This window comes from Patagioenas fasciata, chromosome 28 (assembly GCF_037038585.1).
Source record: "Patagioenas fasciata isolate bPatFas1 chromosome 28, bPatFas1.hap1, whole genome shotgun sequence".
In the NCBI taxonomy this organism is placed as follows: Eukaryota; Metazoa; Chordata; class Aves; order Columbiformes; family Columbidae; genus Patagioenas; species Patagioenas fasciata.
In genome coordinates this window covers 2,229,700-2,246,848 of record NC_092547.1, presented here as the reverse complement: position 1 = coordinate 2,246,848, position 17,149 = coordinate 2,229,700, and the positions used below count along the sequence as shown (strand labels likewise).

At 57.9% G+C, this 17,149-nt stretch overlaps 1 protein-coding gene and 1 long non-coding RNA gene across 2 annotated transcripts; one reads left to right on the top strand and one right to left on the bottom strand.

Moving 5' to 3' along the window:
* The first annotated feature begins 2,726 nt into the window (after positions 1–2,726).
* Positions 2,727–4,777, top strand: LOC139825727 (uncharacterized). The gene is made up of 2 exons (XM_071799790.1): positions 2,727–2,906; positions 3,205–4,777. The coding sequence occupies exon 2, from the start codon at positions 3,823–3,825 to the stop codon at positions 4,738–4,740; it is 918 nt and encodes a 305-aa protein (XP_071655891.1). The 5' UTR covers positions 2,727–2,906; positions 3,205–3,822; the 3' UTR covers positions 4,741–4,777.
* A 68-nt stretch (positions 4,778–4,845) lies between these two features.
* On the bottom strand, positions 4,846–10,828 carry LOC136115845 (uncharacterized). The gene is made up of 3 exons (XR_010653299.2): positions 10,734–10,828; positions 6,062–6,302; positions 4,846–5,275 (listed from the first exon to the last, which is right to left on the bottom strand). It is a non-coding gene; the product is annotated as an uncharacterized lncRNA (long non-coding RNA).
* Between the last annotated feature and the right edge of the window lie 6,321 nt (positions 10,829–17,149).

Here is a 17,149-nt window from a genome sequence, read left to right as displayed (position 1 = left end):
CAGAATTCAAAGGCGTCTTAGAAAACCAGAGCACTAGATAATACTCTGCTCTCCATGTGCGCGATGAGCAGAGTCATTTCCCCAGCAGCAGCAAGGGGGTTTTGTGGGAGGACGGCCATTCTCAGGGAAGGATGGAGAAACGCGGGCACAGGCTGACGGGGCCTCTCCCGGCACTGGAGCTTCTGCTGCGTCCCTCCGGGTTGGGCTGCGGTGGGAAACAACGTGGTGTCCTTTCTTCAGCCTGCTGCCTTCTTCCTCTGCCAGGTACCAACTTGAGACCGTGCCCAAAGTGCCAGCGCTGATAGACCTGAACGGATGTGTGAAGGGAAAAGGTGACGGCCTGTGGTGTGAACCTGCCCCAGCAGCAAATCTGTGTGCACGGGACCAATGCAGAAACCCCAGAGCCGGGTTCCCGTGAGATAAATGATTCCCCTCCCCAGAATGACTCCTGGACAGCACCAGTATCTGCCATGGAACCCCCCGTTTCAGCACACGGATGAGAGAAAGCCATGCAAACAGTCTTCCCCAGGGAATAACGGTGCACTGTAGGCATGGGGCGTTGGATGAAAAAACAGTGTCAGAAAAGGCCTAAGACCTCCCAGGAAACATGGCTTTCCCCCAAAGGGATGAAAAGGACCACCTTCCCCAGTGTTACCACAGCCCCGAGCAGACCCGCACGTCACTCTCCTTGGAACTGGCACACGAGTGGCACCCGGTTCCCAGAACAACACCGAGATGCTGTTCTGAAGAACCGTCTCCTTTCCCATTTCTAGAGGATGCTGCCGGGAAGCGCCTCCTCCGTCGAGCCAGGCTTCCTCCACATCGGTTACCTGCCCTGACTGTGACACCGGAGCAGGGTCAGAAAGCCGAGGGGAGTGAGCCTCGCGCCAGGTGAGACACTCGCATAAACGGGTGAGCGTGGCCCCCTGCTCCGGTCTCTGTGGGAGCGAGACGTTTCTCCCGGAAACACCCCACGTGCGCTTTGCCCACGTCCCACTGACTCACGGTTTCTTGCTCATGGCAGTGTCTGCAGCTTCTTGGCAGACTCTGCTGGCACCACCATTTCTTTCTTCCCTTCCGATGTGCAGATCTCTTGAGTAGCCAAGTGCAAAGGCTCGTTCCAGGAGCAGAAGGTCATTTTGGCTTTCCCTTCAGGTTGAAATGAGCCTGGCCTTTCTGTTTGCTGAGAACAGAGTTCTGCAGTTAGTTACTGCAGAGGATGGCCCTGAGTAACCAGGAGCCTCTTCTGCGCTGACGCCTGTCTTACAGAGAGCTCAGTGGCAGGATGGCCCTTCTCGTGGGGTCGTGTCCTCCCCCCTTTGACACTGTGTCCCCAGCGCCCAACCTGCCCGTACAGGGCGTAGCGCTATCTCCGGGCACAGGACCCTGTTCCTCTGGGTGCTCCAGCAAGAGAGGGCCGAGACCTGGGCATCCTGGGTTGCAGGGGGGCTGTTGGGCACATCCGAGGCTGACAGCTTGGGGTCTTCTCTGTGCCTGGGGACTTGATCACAAGGCTGTGAGCAGAGCCCGTTCTGCTGCAGAAGCAGGTGCGCCACCTGGAAGCACAGGATGCAGAACCAGCTCCTCCTGCGCTCCTGCCAACACGCCCTGTTGTGTCTTTGCAGGCAGCTACCGGTCATCCAGAGGAGCTGCTTGAAGGAAAAGGAGGAGAAAGGAAAGCTACCGCCTCTGGTTGCACCCAGAGAAGTGGACTTCATAGCCAGAGCCATTGAGAGGAGAGAAAAGGTACCCGACACCGGATGCTGCAGGAGCACATCCTACTGGACTGTAGAGCAGCGTTGCTCCACACACGCCAGCGCTCACAAGATTCTTCACTGGGTGTTCACGGGACCACTGACCGGTTGCTTTGGTGTTTGCTTGGAGAGAGGCGGGTCACTGTCAGTTGAGAATATACTTGTCACTTCCAGCAGCCTGGAAACACCCCCAGAGCCCTCACGTGGGGCTGTTTCTGTCGGCCCGGTGGCTGCAGGGCTGGTCTGGGCTCGCCAGCTGCCGGCTGGTTTGTAGCCCGGTGGTGGCTGATCTCCCTGGTCATCCCAGACGGGCTCCTCGGCGGAGCCTGCGGGAACCTGGGAGCAAACCAGCGTGGACAGCGAGGCAGAAGAGAAGGGAGGGAAGGGAGGGAAACAGCTCAGCCGTGGCAGGACAGACTGATGCTGCCTGCTATTGCATTTCATTCGGCCTCCAGAATAAACGGCAGAAGAAGAAAGAGGAGAAGCTTCCACAGTATATCCAGAAATTCCTGGAAGGAGAGGAAAAGAAGAAAAAAGAGGCGGCGGTAGGGGAAAAAAGTAAACGGCCGTCAGCCGGAGCAATGACAGCAAAGGCCGAGGCAGAAAAGGAGACACCCGGTGTGGAAGGAGAGGCAGAAAACCCAGAGGAGATGCAGAGGAGCCAGGTACTTGGGATTCCTGCAGAAGAAGAGCACTTTCTCCCGCGGGGCGGCTGAGACCGCAAAGCACCTCTGGCACCCAAGCCGTCACAGCAGCGTTGCTGCAGCAGAGCCGGGCGGGTGATGCTGCCCTTCCTGAGCAAGAAGGGGGACACAGAGCTGCAGTGAAACCCTGGTGACACTCAGAGGTCACCCCAGGGCCTGCTGAGCTCCTTCTCCCGGTTCTCCCTGTCCCCTGTGGTCCATTCAGAAGTGTTCTGGGGTCTGCGTGCTGGGAAGCAGCACCCTCCGGGTGCGGGGCTGTTGTGTGAGAGTCTCCTCCTGTGCAGGAATCCAGCTCCCCCGAGTGCTCCTCAGACAGCTCCCCGAGCAGCGTGGAGTCAGACGAGTCCAGCCGTGACCTGCTGGAGATCAGGACCATTATGGAGGACTGGGAAGAGGCCGGAGAAGAGCCCCCCACAGTCCCTGAGGACAACAGCGTCCCCCCGAAGCGGTACGAGTGTGCCCGCTCCAGCCGAGCCCTGGGGCCGTGGGGGGTGAGCCAGAGGTGGTGGGTACAGGGAGCCAACACCTGAGCCACGGGGCTGCACAGGGCGCCCGGGGATTTCTGCAGCCACGGGAACGGGCTGGGTTAGACCCCACGGCAGGGGCCAGAGCAGGGGCTTGAAACCCCTCCTGCCTCCAGGGGGCTGTGGGGCAGAATGGGGCCACATAGCTGTGGGGCTGAGTGTGGGAAGAGGCAGGACGGTCCCAGCTGCAGAGTCAGGGAGACTTTGTCCTTGCTGTTGCAGGAGCCTTTCCCCACGGACAGACCGGGCCCTGCGGGAGGTGGTGACCTGCATCCTGGGGCAGGTGGCCCGCAAGAGGAGAGGGGAGAGGGATGAGCAGCTGGATCTGCAGGACAAGCTCCAGTGGTAAATCTCTCCGGACACGGGCAGCGCTTCCTCTCCCGCAGTCCCTTCCTCCTGCTCCCCGCAGCCCCGCGGGAGAGAGCCGCTTCTCCTGGCACCGGCCTCTCGGCAGAGCCGCTCCTGCGGCCGCGGCTGGCGCCCAGCTGGGAGCCCGGCTGGAGCGCGCTCCTGTGCTCACACCACCTCCTCCCGCTGTGTGTCTGCAGCGAGCTGGCCGTGCTGCGCTGGGAACGGTCGGGGAAAGAGGCAGGCAGCAGCCAACACCTGCGGGAAGCTGCACCCCAGGCTGCACCCCCTGCCAAGGCGGGGGAGAGGAGGGCAGGACCGGTACGTCCCCAAGGCTTGATGTGGTGGCGTTTGTAATGGCGACGGCGCAACGGTGCGGCCAGGCTGGTCTGGGACAGCAAGCAGCCGGGTTGCTTTCAGCCCCGCGCTCCCTTGGCTCAGGGGTCCTTGCAGAAAGGCTCTGCAGTCGGGACCGTGAGCAAAGCAGGGCTGATGGAGAGGCTGAAAAGAAGGGGCAGGAGGGAGGGGGGCGCTGAAATCCCCCCAGCCCCTGCCAGGGACACCAACACTGCCTGCTGCTGCATTGCCGTGGTCCTGCAGGCGCAGCCCCGCGCGTGCACGGAGGAGGAAACACGCAAGCTCTGGGAGTCCTTGTGCAGCAAGATAGAGCAGAAGCGCAGCAGTGGCACCGCCAAAGGCCTGGAAAAAAGAGCCAGAGCAATGGGAGGCCCAGGTACCGCAGGCCGTGAAAAACAACTGGGGAAAGAGCATTCCCAGTTGAGTGTTTGCCTTTTGGAGTGCTCGCCTCTGCAAAAGGGGCTGTGGGCCAGCTTCAGGCCAGAGCTGGGCAAAGAGGGTGTTTTCCTGACAGCCCTGGGGGCACGGAGAGCAGCAGGGTGGGACTGCACCCCAGGGACCTGGACCTGCTCTCTCCAGACAGCAGCAGATCCCACCACAGGTGTCCTGACCAGACTTGTTGCTCTGCACCTCTGTGCATACAAGACTGCAGAGCTTTGTACTCAACTCCGCAGCTCTGGAGAGCGGATCTGCTCCACGTCGGCCAGTGCCAGGAGACCGTCTCAGGCGCTGAGGCTCGCGAGAGAGACGTCCAGCAAGAGCCTTCTCCGGCGTGATGAGCGCCAGTGCCGGCCAGGCTGCTGGCACCAGCTCTTGCCCCCATCAGTAAAGCCCCCCCTGCAAACCGCTGGGTCTCACGCTGTGGGTGTTTCCTTGGTGGCTGTGAGGCTGCGCTGGGCAGTGGGTGAGCGCTGGGGGGGCAGGGAAAGGCCTGCAGGGAGAGGGCTGGAGCTCCGGCCCTGCTCCAAGGGCAGCCCTCCCCAAGGCTCTGCTGGACCCGCTCGGCTGCGGCCCCGCTCTTGGTGCCCCTGCACCTTGTGGCCCTGGCACTGAGCCTGCTGCAGCTGCACATCCCGGACAGGAGCGGGAGGAGGAGGATGTGAAAAATGCAGTTGTGATTTGTGCTGATGTCAGCAATCAGGACACAGAACCACGGGCACAGTTCCATGCGGTGCTTTATTCCAGCGCTGGGAAACCAGGGGTTCGCACCCAAAGCTTCCAACAGCTGATTCAGACCATACCTTATTATACAAGTCAGTCACATACATATTCATTACACCCCTGACAACCATTAGAATATTCCACACCTGTAATAACACAAACTTCCTATCTAAAAGATGCTACAATTATCAGTTATTTTCTACGGTACCAACTTTAAGAGAATATATCGTAAATCTATGTCCACCTTAAGAATAAGGCTCGGTTACAGTGACCTGCCTTGTAAGAATATACCATAAATCTATGTCAGCTTTAAGAACAGAGTTTGGTTACTGATTACAAGAGTTCTATGGCTACAGGGCTGGTTGCCATCCTAATATTAATCCAACTGTAAGAGATCCAGCGATATTCAGGGAAGACCCATCCTGTCCTGTTCCATGGAACAAAACCTCTTGTCAGGTTGATTCCTCTCAGCCGCAGGCCCTGCCGGCCGCCCTCACGCATCCCGGGGGCGCCGGGGGCTCCCGCCCCGCGTTGCCCCGCACGCAGCGCTCCTGCAAGGCCCCGCACACCGAGGGAGCGGGGGGAGGAGGCGGCTGCGGGGGGATTCGAACTCGGCACCCGGAGCACGGGGGGGCGGGGGGGGAGGAGAGGGACGGAGCCCGCTCGGCTCCGGGGAGGCCGCGCGGTGCAGGGGCGGAGGGGGCGGGGCCAAGGAGAGGGGGGCGGGGTGATGGGGAGGGGGCGTGGCCACGCAGCGGGATCGCCCGAACGCCTGGGTCCTCTCTCCCGAACTCCTGGGTCCCTTGGGGCACTCCTGGGTCCCCCCCCAACTACTGGGTCCTTAGGGGTACCCCTGCGTCCCCTTTCCCAAACTCCTGGGTCCCCTCTCCAGGACTCCTGGGTCCCTTTCCCAAATTCCTGGGTCCCTCCCCAACTACTGGGTCCTTAGGGGTACTCCTGGGTCCCTCCTGAACTAAATCCCCACCTGAACTCCTGGGTCCTCTCTCCCGAACTCCTGGGTCCCTTTCCCGAACTCCTGGGTCCCTCCTGACCTGAATCCCCGCCTGAACTCCTGGGTCCCTTTCCCGGACTCCTGGGTCCTCTCTCCAGGACTCCTGGGTCCTCTCTCCCAAACTCCTGGGTCCACATTCCTGAAAACCTGGGTCCCTCCTGAACTGAATCCCCGCCACTGGAGTGCAGCCATCAGACTCACAGAACAGTTTGGGTTGGAAGGGACCTTCACAGTTCATGCAGTCCAACCTCTGCCATGAGCAGGGACATCTTCACCCAGATCAGGTTGCAGCTGGTAGAAATGATGACCTTTCAGAGCGTGCTGGTGGTACTTTGTCCCTTGTGCCCTGCCCTGATGTGCAGAGGAGACAGAAGGGACACTGGGAAGCTTTGGGGAAGACCCCCCGTATGCTGAGGTGTTGCGTCTCCTTCCTCTTCAGCCTCTAAAAGGTATTTGGTAAAGAGCAGAGCTGGAACCGGGGGTTCCCATCATTTGGGATAAACCCTAAAAACTCATTAATCATTTTGGTTGGAAAAGACCCTCAAGATCATGGAACCCCACCATAACCCACCCCTGGCACTGACCCATATCCCTGAGAACCTTGTCTAAGGCTTGACAGGAGCTCCAGCGCAGTTGTCTGCAGCCGGTGCCGGCGAGAAACCTAAAATAGGACATGGGAGAATTTGCATGGGAGCGTTCACCACGCGGAAATATCTCTGCCTTGGGAGGGCTGAGATTGAGTGGGTTGGAGGTTCTTTTTGTTTTCAACGATGTGATCAAAATCACATGAAATGACACACAACGAAGGGTAGGCACAGGCTGGGACTGACACCGGAGCCTCAGCACCGCGTTTTATCCTTCATGGAGAAAGGGAACCAGGCTAAATCAGCCAGTTGGAGGCCAAAACAAGCGGCTCCTTTGGCTGTTCTGGGATGGGAGATGCAGGCAGGGCCACCAGTGTGGGGTCTGTCCTGGAGCTGCAAGGGTGGGATGCGGGACGAGGCAGCCAGAGCTGCATCCACACAAGGAGGCACAAACATCTGCCATTTCCATGTTGGTTTTAGGAGGGTTAATATATGTGATGGTGATTTTTGACCCACACATCGCCTGGGTTGGCATCACCAGCCACAGGCTGGGTTTTAGCATCGTTCTAAAATGCTGGAGGGAGCAGGGTGGGACTGAGGCAGCACTGGTGACAGAGGGACAGAGCCCCTGGGGTCCATGTCTGTCTTGTGCCGGACAACCCAGAGTTGGACTCGGTTCTCTGGGGAGCCCCAGGAGAGCAGAGCAGAGGGGGAGCATCCCCTCCCTCCACCTGCTGGTGATGTGGCCCAGAAGACACTTGGCTTTCTGGGTGCGAGTGCACATTGCCAGCTTATGTCCCTTTTGTCACCCACCAGCCCTTCTCCACAGGGTTGCTATCCATCCATCCATCCATCCATCCATCCATCCATCCATCCATCCATCCTCCCCCAGTCTGTGCTGGTACTGGGTATTGCCCTGACCCAGGTGCAGGACCTTGCACTTGGCCTGGTTGAATTTCATGAGGTTCACATGGACCCCCCAGCCTGTCCAGGTCCCTCTGGATGCCACCCCTTCCCTCCAGCGCATCGACAACACCACTCAGCTTGGTGGAAAAGCAGAACTGAAGTGTCTTGGGTGATGCAGAGGCCAGGGAAATGTGCCTGGCTTTAGCTCTCTGCCAAGAACACCTGGGGAAACCCTTTGAAATGCTTCAGCCACTTTAGCAGAGAAAAATAACACCCCCACACAGCTGCCAGGCTTTCACTGCTCACGCAGGGACAAAGGACAGCGCGGGGACAGCACAGCGCTCACTCTGGAGCTCGCCGGCTCTGACACCCGTGCCTGTTTGGGAGAAATCTCAATGGGAAAGATTTTGTGCTCTGGGATTCAGGTCATCTGAAGAACACCAGCAAGGAGAACGACTGCCAAAACCTGCACAACGATGTGACCAGCTCCAGCTCCCCTGGGGAAGGAGGCGGCTGGTGCTTGTCCCAGCCCAGCCATGCCATGGGCGACCCAGAGCAGATGACAGCAAAGCCTCTTTCCAGGCTCTATTCGCTGTGAGACCGTGGGGCAGGGTCCCATCCAGGGGGAACACGGGGAGCACATCCTGCCCGAGCTCTCACAGGCCGCTCTGCTGCACGGGGAGCAGAGGAAGGGACAGAGGGGTCTGGGTGGCCCCAGAGGAGCTTGGAGCAGAGCAGGGGGCACAGAAACCCAGGGAGGGTCTTGGAGACGGGTTCAGAGAGGATCCAAGTGTATATGGGGAGGGGGAAAGCGATGGGACGGTGCAGGGGGTGTCACACAGGGTGGGAGTGAGCATGCAGGGACCAGAGCCAAGCTGAAGGTGCTCGGTGGGGATAGAGGTGATTGAGCAGGGGACAGGAGCAAAGTCCTGCGGAGGGCAACGGAGCTGGAGGGGACTTGGAGGGGTAAAGAGGAATGGGGGAGACCCAGGAAAGAATCTGGGGCATGGGGGGTGTGAGGGGGAAGCACAGGAGCTGTGATATTTGGGATCAGAGGAACTGGAGAGAGGATGCAGAGGGGAAGAGGGATGGGGAGAACCTAGAGTGCACAGAGAGGGGGGCAGAATGGGTGCCCCCGGGGTGGGGGGAAGGCTGGTTTGCCAGTCATTGCCCCCCAAATGAGCTGGGGCTGCAGGTGGTCCCAGCACCCCCACCCTGGGCAGCAAAGGGGGACCATGGCAGCAGCAGCAGGTCCCACTGCACATCCAGCATCCATCAGGGGGAAATAAAACACCTAAGTGGGGGCAGATAAAGCAGGAAACCCCCAAAGTGGGCACAGGGAACAGAGCTGAGCACAACACATCCCAGCACTGGGGCTGCTGGGCTTAAATTGGTGTCCAGGAGCATGGGGGTGCAGGTGAGGATGCTCAGGGTGATGAAGGCATCAGAGTGGGGATGCCTGTGGGAGGGGGTGGTGGGGGCTCTGAGGTGCTTGGGTATGTGTGTGTGTCCCCAGCCCTGCAGGGGACAGGGGGACAAGCACAGCCCTGTGACACACACGTAGTGGCTGCTGCTGGGTGTCACGGTGTGGGGACCCAGGATCACCCCAACATGCTGCCCTGGGCTGGGGCCAGGCGGGTGCTCCCCCAAACTGTCAGCACCCACTCCTGGGCACCCCCCACTGGCTGCAACCCCCTGGGCAGGCACAGCGGTGCTGGGCTGTACTGGGACCTGTTGGTTCACAGCAGGATTTGGGGGGGGCCCAGGAAGAGTAGTCGGGCACCCCACCCTGTGCTGAGCTGGATCCATCCACCAGCACCACGTGGAGGACATTGGGGTGCAGGGGGGTAGGGAGGGGGTATGCAGGGTGAAGGGGCAGTATAGTGGGGTACAGGACAGGACAGTGGGTGTGGCAGGGTGCAAACCCCCCTCTCTCCCCCTCCCTCCTTCATCATGGAAGGAGTAGACACATCTCCCTCTCTCTCTGCTACAGCTTCTTTTGTTTGGCCCCAGAGCCCCTGGCCAGGGCCGTTAGGAGAAGGGAGCGCCGAGGTGCCAGGGAGCCGCTGGGCGCCCGCAGCCAGCGTGGGGGATGTTTGGAGGCTTCAGGGGCACCCACAGCCAGAGTGGGGGTGCAGAGAAGCTTCTGGAATGCCCACAGTCAGATGTGATCAGCCAATAAAAAATGGGACTCTCGTCAAGACTCCGCCCATTTGTCGCGGGTCTCTCGCAGCACGAGCGAGATGCTGCCGCCGAGAGCCCCCCCGGGATGGAGACTCCGCTGCCTTGCCGCCGCGGGTGTGAGTGAAACTGCCCATCGCAGGATTGCGAGTGTATTATAAATTTAGCCTCGCAGAATCGCGAGTGTGCACTTTCCGTACTCACTACAGCACGTGTATCTCTTCAAAATAACCCCACACCGTGTTCAGGCAAGTGCGGACTCCTCCCGGACTCAGGGACGGCTCCGGCACTGTTTTGGTGAAGCCACGTGCATGCACTCTGTGCACCGCCTGTCGTATTGGTTGCTGCCCCTTCATAATTTTCCTCAACTGGTATCCGAACCTGTATTCAAGTCACTTTTGGATGCTAAAACCCTGTTTCTCACCGGTTTAACAGAAGTTGTTTTGGACCCTGTTGTCCCTTAAACGAACCTGGGGTGCCTCCGGGACACCCCCCTTTCCATATTGATCCCCAGGAATGAGTCCCCCCTCAGTCTCCTCTTCTCCAGCTCCAGAGCCCCAGCTCCCTCAGCCTTTCCTCACACGGGAGATGCTCCACTCCCTTCAGCATCTTGGTGGCTGCGCTGGACTCTCTCCAGCAGTTCCCTGTCCTTCTGGAACTGAGGGGCCACAACTGGACACAATATTCCAGGTGTGGTCTCCCCAGGGCAGAGCAGAGGGGCAGGAGAACCTCTCTGACCTACTGACCACCCCCTTCTAACCCACCCCAGGTACCATTGGCCTTCCTGGCCACAAGGGCCCAGTGCTGGCTCATGGTCACCCTGCTGTCCCCAGGACCCCCAGGTCCCTTTCCCCTTCGCTGCTCTCCAACAGGTCCTTCCCCAGCTTAGACTGGAACCTGGGCTTGTTCCTGCCCAGGTGCAAGCGTCTACCAGTGCTGCCCAGCGCTGATGAAATAAAGAATGCCGCCGAACAGCGGCATTGCCTCTGCTGTTCACTCCACCTCTTCGCTGCCAGAGAGTTCCCGCTTTCTCCAGAGCCCAAGAGACGAGGCCGAGAGAGCCCGGGAAGAGCCGGAGCCACCCCCGCCTCCCCGAGCCGGCCACGCCAGGAATTCAGCCGCCCGAGCGCTCTCCCCGCCACGCCCCAAGCGGCTCCTGCTGCCCGCGCAGGGGAACCGGGGCTTCTCGGCCCGGGACTCACCGGCCGTGCCGAACGCCCGCCCGCTCCGGACGCCGCTCAGCGCCGCGCTCGGCAGGGGCACCGCCATGCTGCGCGCCGCCCGCACTGGAAGGGCCCCGTTCCCATAGCGACGGGGGCCGCGCCGCGCGGAGTCCGGCCTGGAAGGCCCCGCAGCCGTAGCAACGGGTCTGTCTACCGCAGCGCCGGGCTGGGAATGCCCCCCTGCCCTAGCAACGGGGCTGTTTAGCGCGGAGCCTGCCTAGAAACGTCCCCGCAGCCCCGCGGGACGGGCTCTGCCCTCCCCGGGAACCCCTCCCCATCGCCGGCCTTGCTGCTCCGACCGGGCAGAGCCCGCGGAAGGCACCGGAGAGGCCCCGCTGTCACCCCGGGGTACCCGGACGGGAGGTGAAGCCCAGCACAAGAACCAGGGGTTTTTCAGAAATCGGCCCGAAAAGGAAAAGCTGCAGTTGCCTGTGGGCTGTGGAACATCCTGGGGGTGCTGGGGAACCGCAGTGCAGAGTCACAGAGCCACAGAATCCCAGCCTGGTGGGGCTGAAGGGGCCTCTGCAGACCCCCAGTCCAACCCCTGCTCACGGGGGGGTCACAGAGCAGATCACACAGGGAAATGCGCGGGGAGGAAAACACAGCCTGGACCCTTCACTTGGCATCGTTGTGTTCTGGAACATGGCCTTTAAAAACCAGAAGAACATCCCAGAGCAACCTCCAGACCTAAGGACCTGGGGCAACTGATTTCTGCCCTCAAATTCTGGCTTCGTCCTTCCAGGTCAAACTGGCAGTTTCTCCAACCACCGCGTGTGGTTTTTCGGCTCCAGAGAAGGACGAGGATTTCCTTCCCAGCTCCATCAGCAAAGCAGTGCCACACGCGGATTTGTGTGCACAAACTGCCACAGGAACGTTCTTGTCCCCAGGTTCCCTGTATCAGAGTCTCAGGCGTTTGCATTTTAAAAAGATACTTGAATTATAAGACAAAATACAACTTAAAAGGTACAGCAAAGAAAAGTCCAGACTGGGGGCCTCTCAGGGGGAGGGAACACAAGGCGAAAGAGACTTGGGCTTTTAAACCCAAAGCGGCCAGAGGAGGAGCAGGTCCCGCAGCAGCAGCAGGAGCAGCTGGAGCAGCAGCAGCAGCGTCTGCATCAGGGAGGTGTCTCCTCACCCTCCCCACTGGGCCTGGGGCCACAGTGCCCAAGCCCTGAAGCTTTTCTGACAGCTTCTCTCCCTCCCTTTCTCCCAGAGACCGCGCAGCAGCGGCTGAGCACGGCTCACCAGAGGAGACGGCGTGAACAGCCCCGCCAGGAGCTGCCCAACCACCCTGTGACACCGCTGACCGCAGCCCAGGACCTCGGTGCCCCGACCGAGGGTCTCTCCAGCACCCTGGGTGAGGCTTCCACGAGCTGCGGGTGGGAAGGGACTCGCCAGGGGAAACTGCGCTTGTACCAGTGTCTCCAGAGGCTTGGGATGCTCCTGGGGGCTGGTTTAGTGTTCCTGTATGTAAAACTCAGGTGTGAATTGGCCTCCGCGTCCTCTGCAGGGGCTCAGCGGAGCTCTCTGAGCCAGGGCAGTGCCTTGCTCGTCTCCCTGAGGTCCCCAGGCAGAGCCCTCAGCCCTGCTGCGCTGTGCAGAGGAGCTGCTCCTGGGCAGAGCTGTCTCTCTGCAGCGCTGCCGCTTGCCAGGAGCTCCCTCTGTCCCAGGAGCCCAGCCCAGCTCAGCAGCACAGGAGCAGCCCAAGGCACTTTAATGACCCCTCTGGTGGGTTTGGTGCTGAGTCCATGGACCTCAAACCCTGAGGGGAAGCTGATGAAACCTCTCAAGAAGTCAGATTCAAACTCCAAAGTTTCTTGCAATGTTAATGAGTCCCACTAAGGGACACTACTGAGGAACTGACCCCATGGTCCGGTTAGAGAAGAAAACAAGATGCAGTGACAACAGGTCAGGAAAAGCAAGGTGAAGTTCTCTTAGATGCTGAGTAAACCTGAATGTGTTTCATTAACCAAAGGGACAAGCCCTGACCCCCAGCCCTGGGAAGGCAGATCCTGTCCCTCCCACATTGCTCAGGGCCCTTCCTGGACAGTGTGATGTGGGGCTGTGCAAGGCCAAGGGCAGGACTACGGTCCCACACCTCCCAGGTTCCTGGCTGGGGACAAGGAGGCCATGAGGCCCCTGTGCTGGAAGGACAAGGTGTCTCCTCACAGGCATCAGAGGTGCAGACAACAGCCATAGCCAAGGGGAGAAGGAGCTCATGTCTGTTGGGGCTTTCAGCCTCTTTACATCCCGTGATCATCTCCACCACAGCCTGTCCTGTGCTGTGGCATCCCCTGCACCTCTTTCCCTGCAGGCTGCAGACATCCCCCCTGCTGCCCCACCTTGCTCTTGTCTGAGCATCTTCCTTCCTTTGCTGAGATCTCTGCATCCTCCCCAGCTGTTCCTTGAAGCACAAAGCCTTGGGCTGATGCAGACTCCCTCTGCTGACCTGCTCCACCACAGCACTGCCCTTCCAGTCACATTCCTTCCTGCTCATGTCCAGCCTGGACCTCCCCAGCTGCACTTTGGGCCATTATTTCTTTCTCATACCATTTCTCACTATTTAGAAAACCTCCACCACCTCTGAAACCACCCTTCGAGCACTCTCAGGCGACTCCTGGACTGCTGCAGCCTCCCCAGCGCTGCTGGGCCAAAGCCGCCCAGGTCCCTCAGCATCCCACACCATGTGCACAAGGTGCTGAACCTGCCTTGGCACAGCCCTGCACTCTCCAGTTCCTCCCTGCTTCTCCAAACTGGGAAGCCGCACACTGGCACACCCCCGTGTGTGTGGGGTCACACCAGTGCTGAACCGAATGGGATGAGAACTCCAGGTGTCTGGGTCCCCACGCTCCTCCTCATGCAGCCCCGTGTGCAGCTGCCTTGTTCATGGTGAGCGTGCACCACGGGCTGGTGTGGGGACCTTGGAGTGCCCAGGCCCTTCTCCTCAGGGTCACTGAGAACTCATCATTTCATCTCATCAAAAATCAGAGATTTCTGATGGGTGAATACCAGGTATTCACAAGGTCTGGACTCTCCCTGGACTGAAGCTCCATTTGCTCAACTACTAAAGTTTGCATGCAGTTGGCTTATCCTGATGAAGGTGTCTCTGCCAACATGAGGCATTACAGGACACTACAAATATTGTCTCCTGGGGAAACAGTGGGGTCTTGTGGGTCTGATACTCATAATGCCAGAGGTTTGGAGTCAAAGGGATAGTTTCCCTTCATGTGGGAGAGCAGCAGGAATGTGTGGAGCTCTGTCTGGGGAGAAACAATGTCAGCTGAACACTGAGGAGTCAGCATGAGAGGGCAGAACAACATGGGCAATGTTGTGGTCACTGAACATCAGCTACTGACTCAATGATCAGGAAGAGGAATTAGAGGAGGCCTCTTTCAGACAAGTGAAAGAAGCCTCATGTTGTCAGGGCGGTGTCCTCATGGCAGACCTGAGATATCCCAATATCTGCACGGTACCAGTCATCCAGGAGGGGCTGGAGCTCATTGACAACATCTTCCTGACACGGGTGACTGAGGAGTCAGTGAGGTGAGGTGCCCTGTGGGACTTCACACTTAAAACCACAAAGAGTTGGTCAGGATGGAACAGTCAGGGATGGGAAAGGGGAGCTGAGGCTCCTGGGAGATGATCACAAGGCCAAGAGCAGGATTTCAGGAGAGCAAGCTTTGGCCTGCTGAGGGACCTGCTTGGGTCCTATGGGATATGACCTTGGTGTCTGCAGTGCTTTTCTCTCACATTTCCTCCCTCCTCTCTCCCACCTGCTGTTGTGCAGCGTTTTTTACCCTCTCCCAAATACAATATCCCAGAGGTGCTACCAACATCACTGAGTGGGTCAGATTTGGCGATGTTTGGGTCCATCTTGGTGCCAGCTGAAATGGGCTCTGTCTGATGTTGGTCAGACTCCTGTTGTCTTCTCAGAGAGGTGACAACTGTAGCACAGCCACACTCACCTCCAGTTCCAAGACTTGTCATATAAACCAGCACAGGGTGACTGTGCTTTGGGTGTTATAAAATGCTGGATTATGGAGAAGTAGTGGAAAATATCTTCTGTCAGCAACCTGAAGAAGTCACCAGTTGATGAGCAGTTTCCTATCGGGAACTGTAATTGACTGACATTCAGTGGCCTGGCAAAGTTGCAGGTGCCAGCAGTCCAGAGGATCTTGGGCCAACTGCTTAACATGTCCGCTTGGTGGGCAACAAGGGTGATTCTCACCTGGATCTGGAACTGGAAAACAAAAAGAGCTGGTGAGGGATGTGAACATCAGTGTCCACCCTGGCTGTTGTGACCTGGAAGCAGTGGGTTCGCAGGCACCAGAGGGGAGGGAGGAAGGCCAGCAGCACAGCACAGGCTGGTGGGCTCCAGAGGAGAAGACTTTGACATAGTGGGGGATGGCGGGCGACGTGGTGACATGGAAGTAGGTCTGGGTAGGATGAAGGAGCTCAAGAAATCTGATCAGCCTTACAAGACAGCCTGCTCCAAGCACAAAATGTTGTCTCTAAGTACCATGTAAAGAAGTGTTTGTCTTATGAGGCTGCTCGTCTGAACTGACATAGCTCCAGGGCAAAAAGGCAGCACACAGGAGGTGGAAGCAGGGGAAGCTGCTGAGGAGGAATTTAGAAACCTTGTCCACGGATGTGGGGATGATGCCAAAGCTGCCCTGGCCTTGATACCTGCAGGGGAGTGTAAGGGCAGCAAGATGAACTGATTCATCTTCCTTACAGCAGAAGAATAGACAAGGGTAACATGGGCCTGCTGCTGAATTCATAAGAGTAGAATCAGACAGGACTGAGGTTCTTCGTGGCTTCTTTGCCTCCATCTTCACCAGCAAGGTCTCCTGGGACTTGGTTCGTGAAGGCAGGAGTCTGGAGAACACCCAGTAGTGGATGGGCTCAAGTCAGGGGTGACCTGAGCAAACTCAGACACCATTACAGAACAGGAGATGGGTCATTTGACCCGCTCCCTGAACACAAGTGTCACTGTGCACAACACCTGAGATTCCCAGGAACACCCACCTCTTGGCCCAGAGGAGTGTGACTCCTCTTAAGGTGTCCTGGCCTGTCTCCTCACTCACATGGTGATTTAGGCACCCACTTTTCTGACATATTCTCTCTTTTTCAGGAGATGCACCACATCAATATGAACTGGAGGCTGCTGATACCACCTGTTCTGGAAAGGGAAGGAAGGGCGAGCAGGGAAGGAAATAGAAGAAATTTGTCTTCGTTGCTGTTTATTATGGAAATGCTTTTTGTTTGACTATTCCTGAAACCTCCCTAATCATCCACACCAGACTTGAAGCCTTTAGGAAAATGCTGCACAGAGCCTTGGCTTGTAAGAGCATTTTCGATGTTAATGAGCCCTCTGCTGCCATGATCCTGAACTGCAGCTACTGAAACAACGAACAAACCTCTCATGAAGCGAAAGGCAGAAGCAAACCCCAAGTTTCTGAGGGTGTGTGGGCCCCCCTGAAGGGCCATAACTGACAGAGCTGTGAAGGAAACAACCAGTGCAGGTCCCTGTCCCTGGAGGCTGGTGAAGGAAAGACTTGGAGACACTGGTTACAGGTGGTGAGGGCCATGTGGAGGTGGCTCTGATGCCATGTCAGCCCTTGATGCTTGTTCATCACCAGAATGGTTGAGCCCTGATCCCTGGGACCTGGTAGACTTTTCTTCAATGTTTTCAAGGCTTTTCCTGTGGTCAGTGTGAGTATTTTGTTTTTTGGGGGTGGGTTTTATGTCAAGTGCTGTTGCTTTAACTGCAAGGGTCTGGTTTTCTGTGGAGTTGGAAATGCCTGTGAGTTCCTCACAGCTCATCCAGCTTCTTTCATTCACCTGGCAATGATCACCAATCACCTCAATGTCCCAGTCCCAAATTTGCTTGTGAGGCGCAGAATGACCTTACAACCCTTGAGGTTATAAAGAGGGTATGCATTTATTTACGACGCTGGACTCACGGGGAATCATTTCACCTAATGCGTGTGTAAAATTACAGTAGCTGTGAACTTGGTTAAATGGAACACCTATACATATTCATAACCTGTCCCCAAGAGGGCGGTTCTTATTACAATGAGTTCAGGAGACCATTTCCAGAGTCTCCACCTCCGGCTCCTCCTGGTTGCAACTGTGCAGTGATCGTGAACCCGGGTCCTCTTTCTCTGTACACGGTCAACTTTGTTCCAGTGTGATGAGTTGGTTGGGTCTCAGACTGCTGAGTCAGTTAAAACTGGCGTGTCTCCTGTCCTGTGCCCAAAACTCTGTAATCTGGGTCACCCAAGGATGCACCAAGGATTATTATCTTTGTGAGGCGTCAGTGAACTCCTGTTTTTCGTACAATAAGTTACACAGAGTTAAGCAAGGCTGGGCAAGAGTGATGTGGGTTAAAG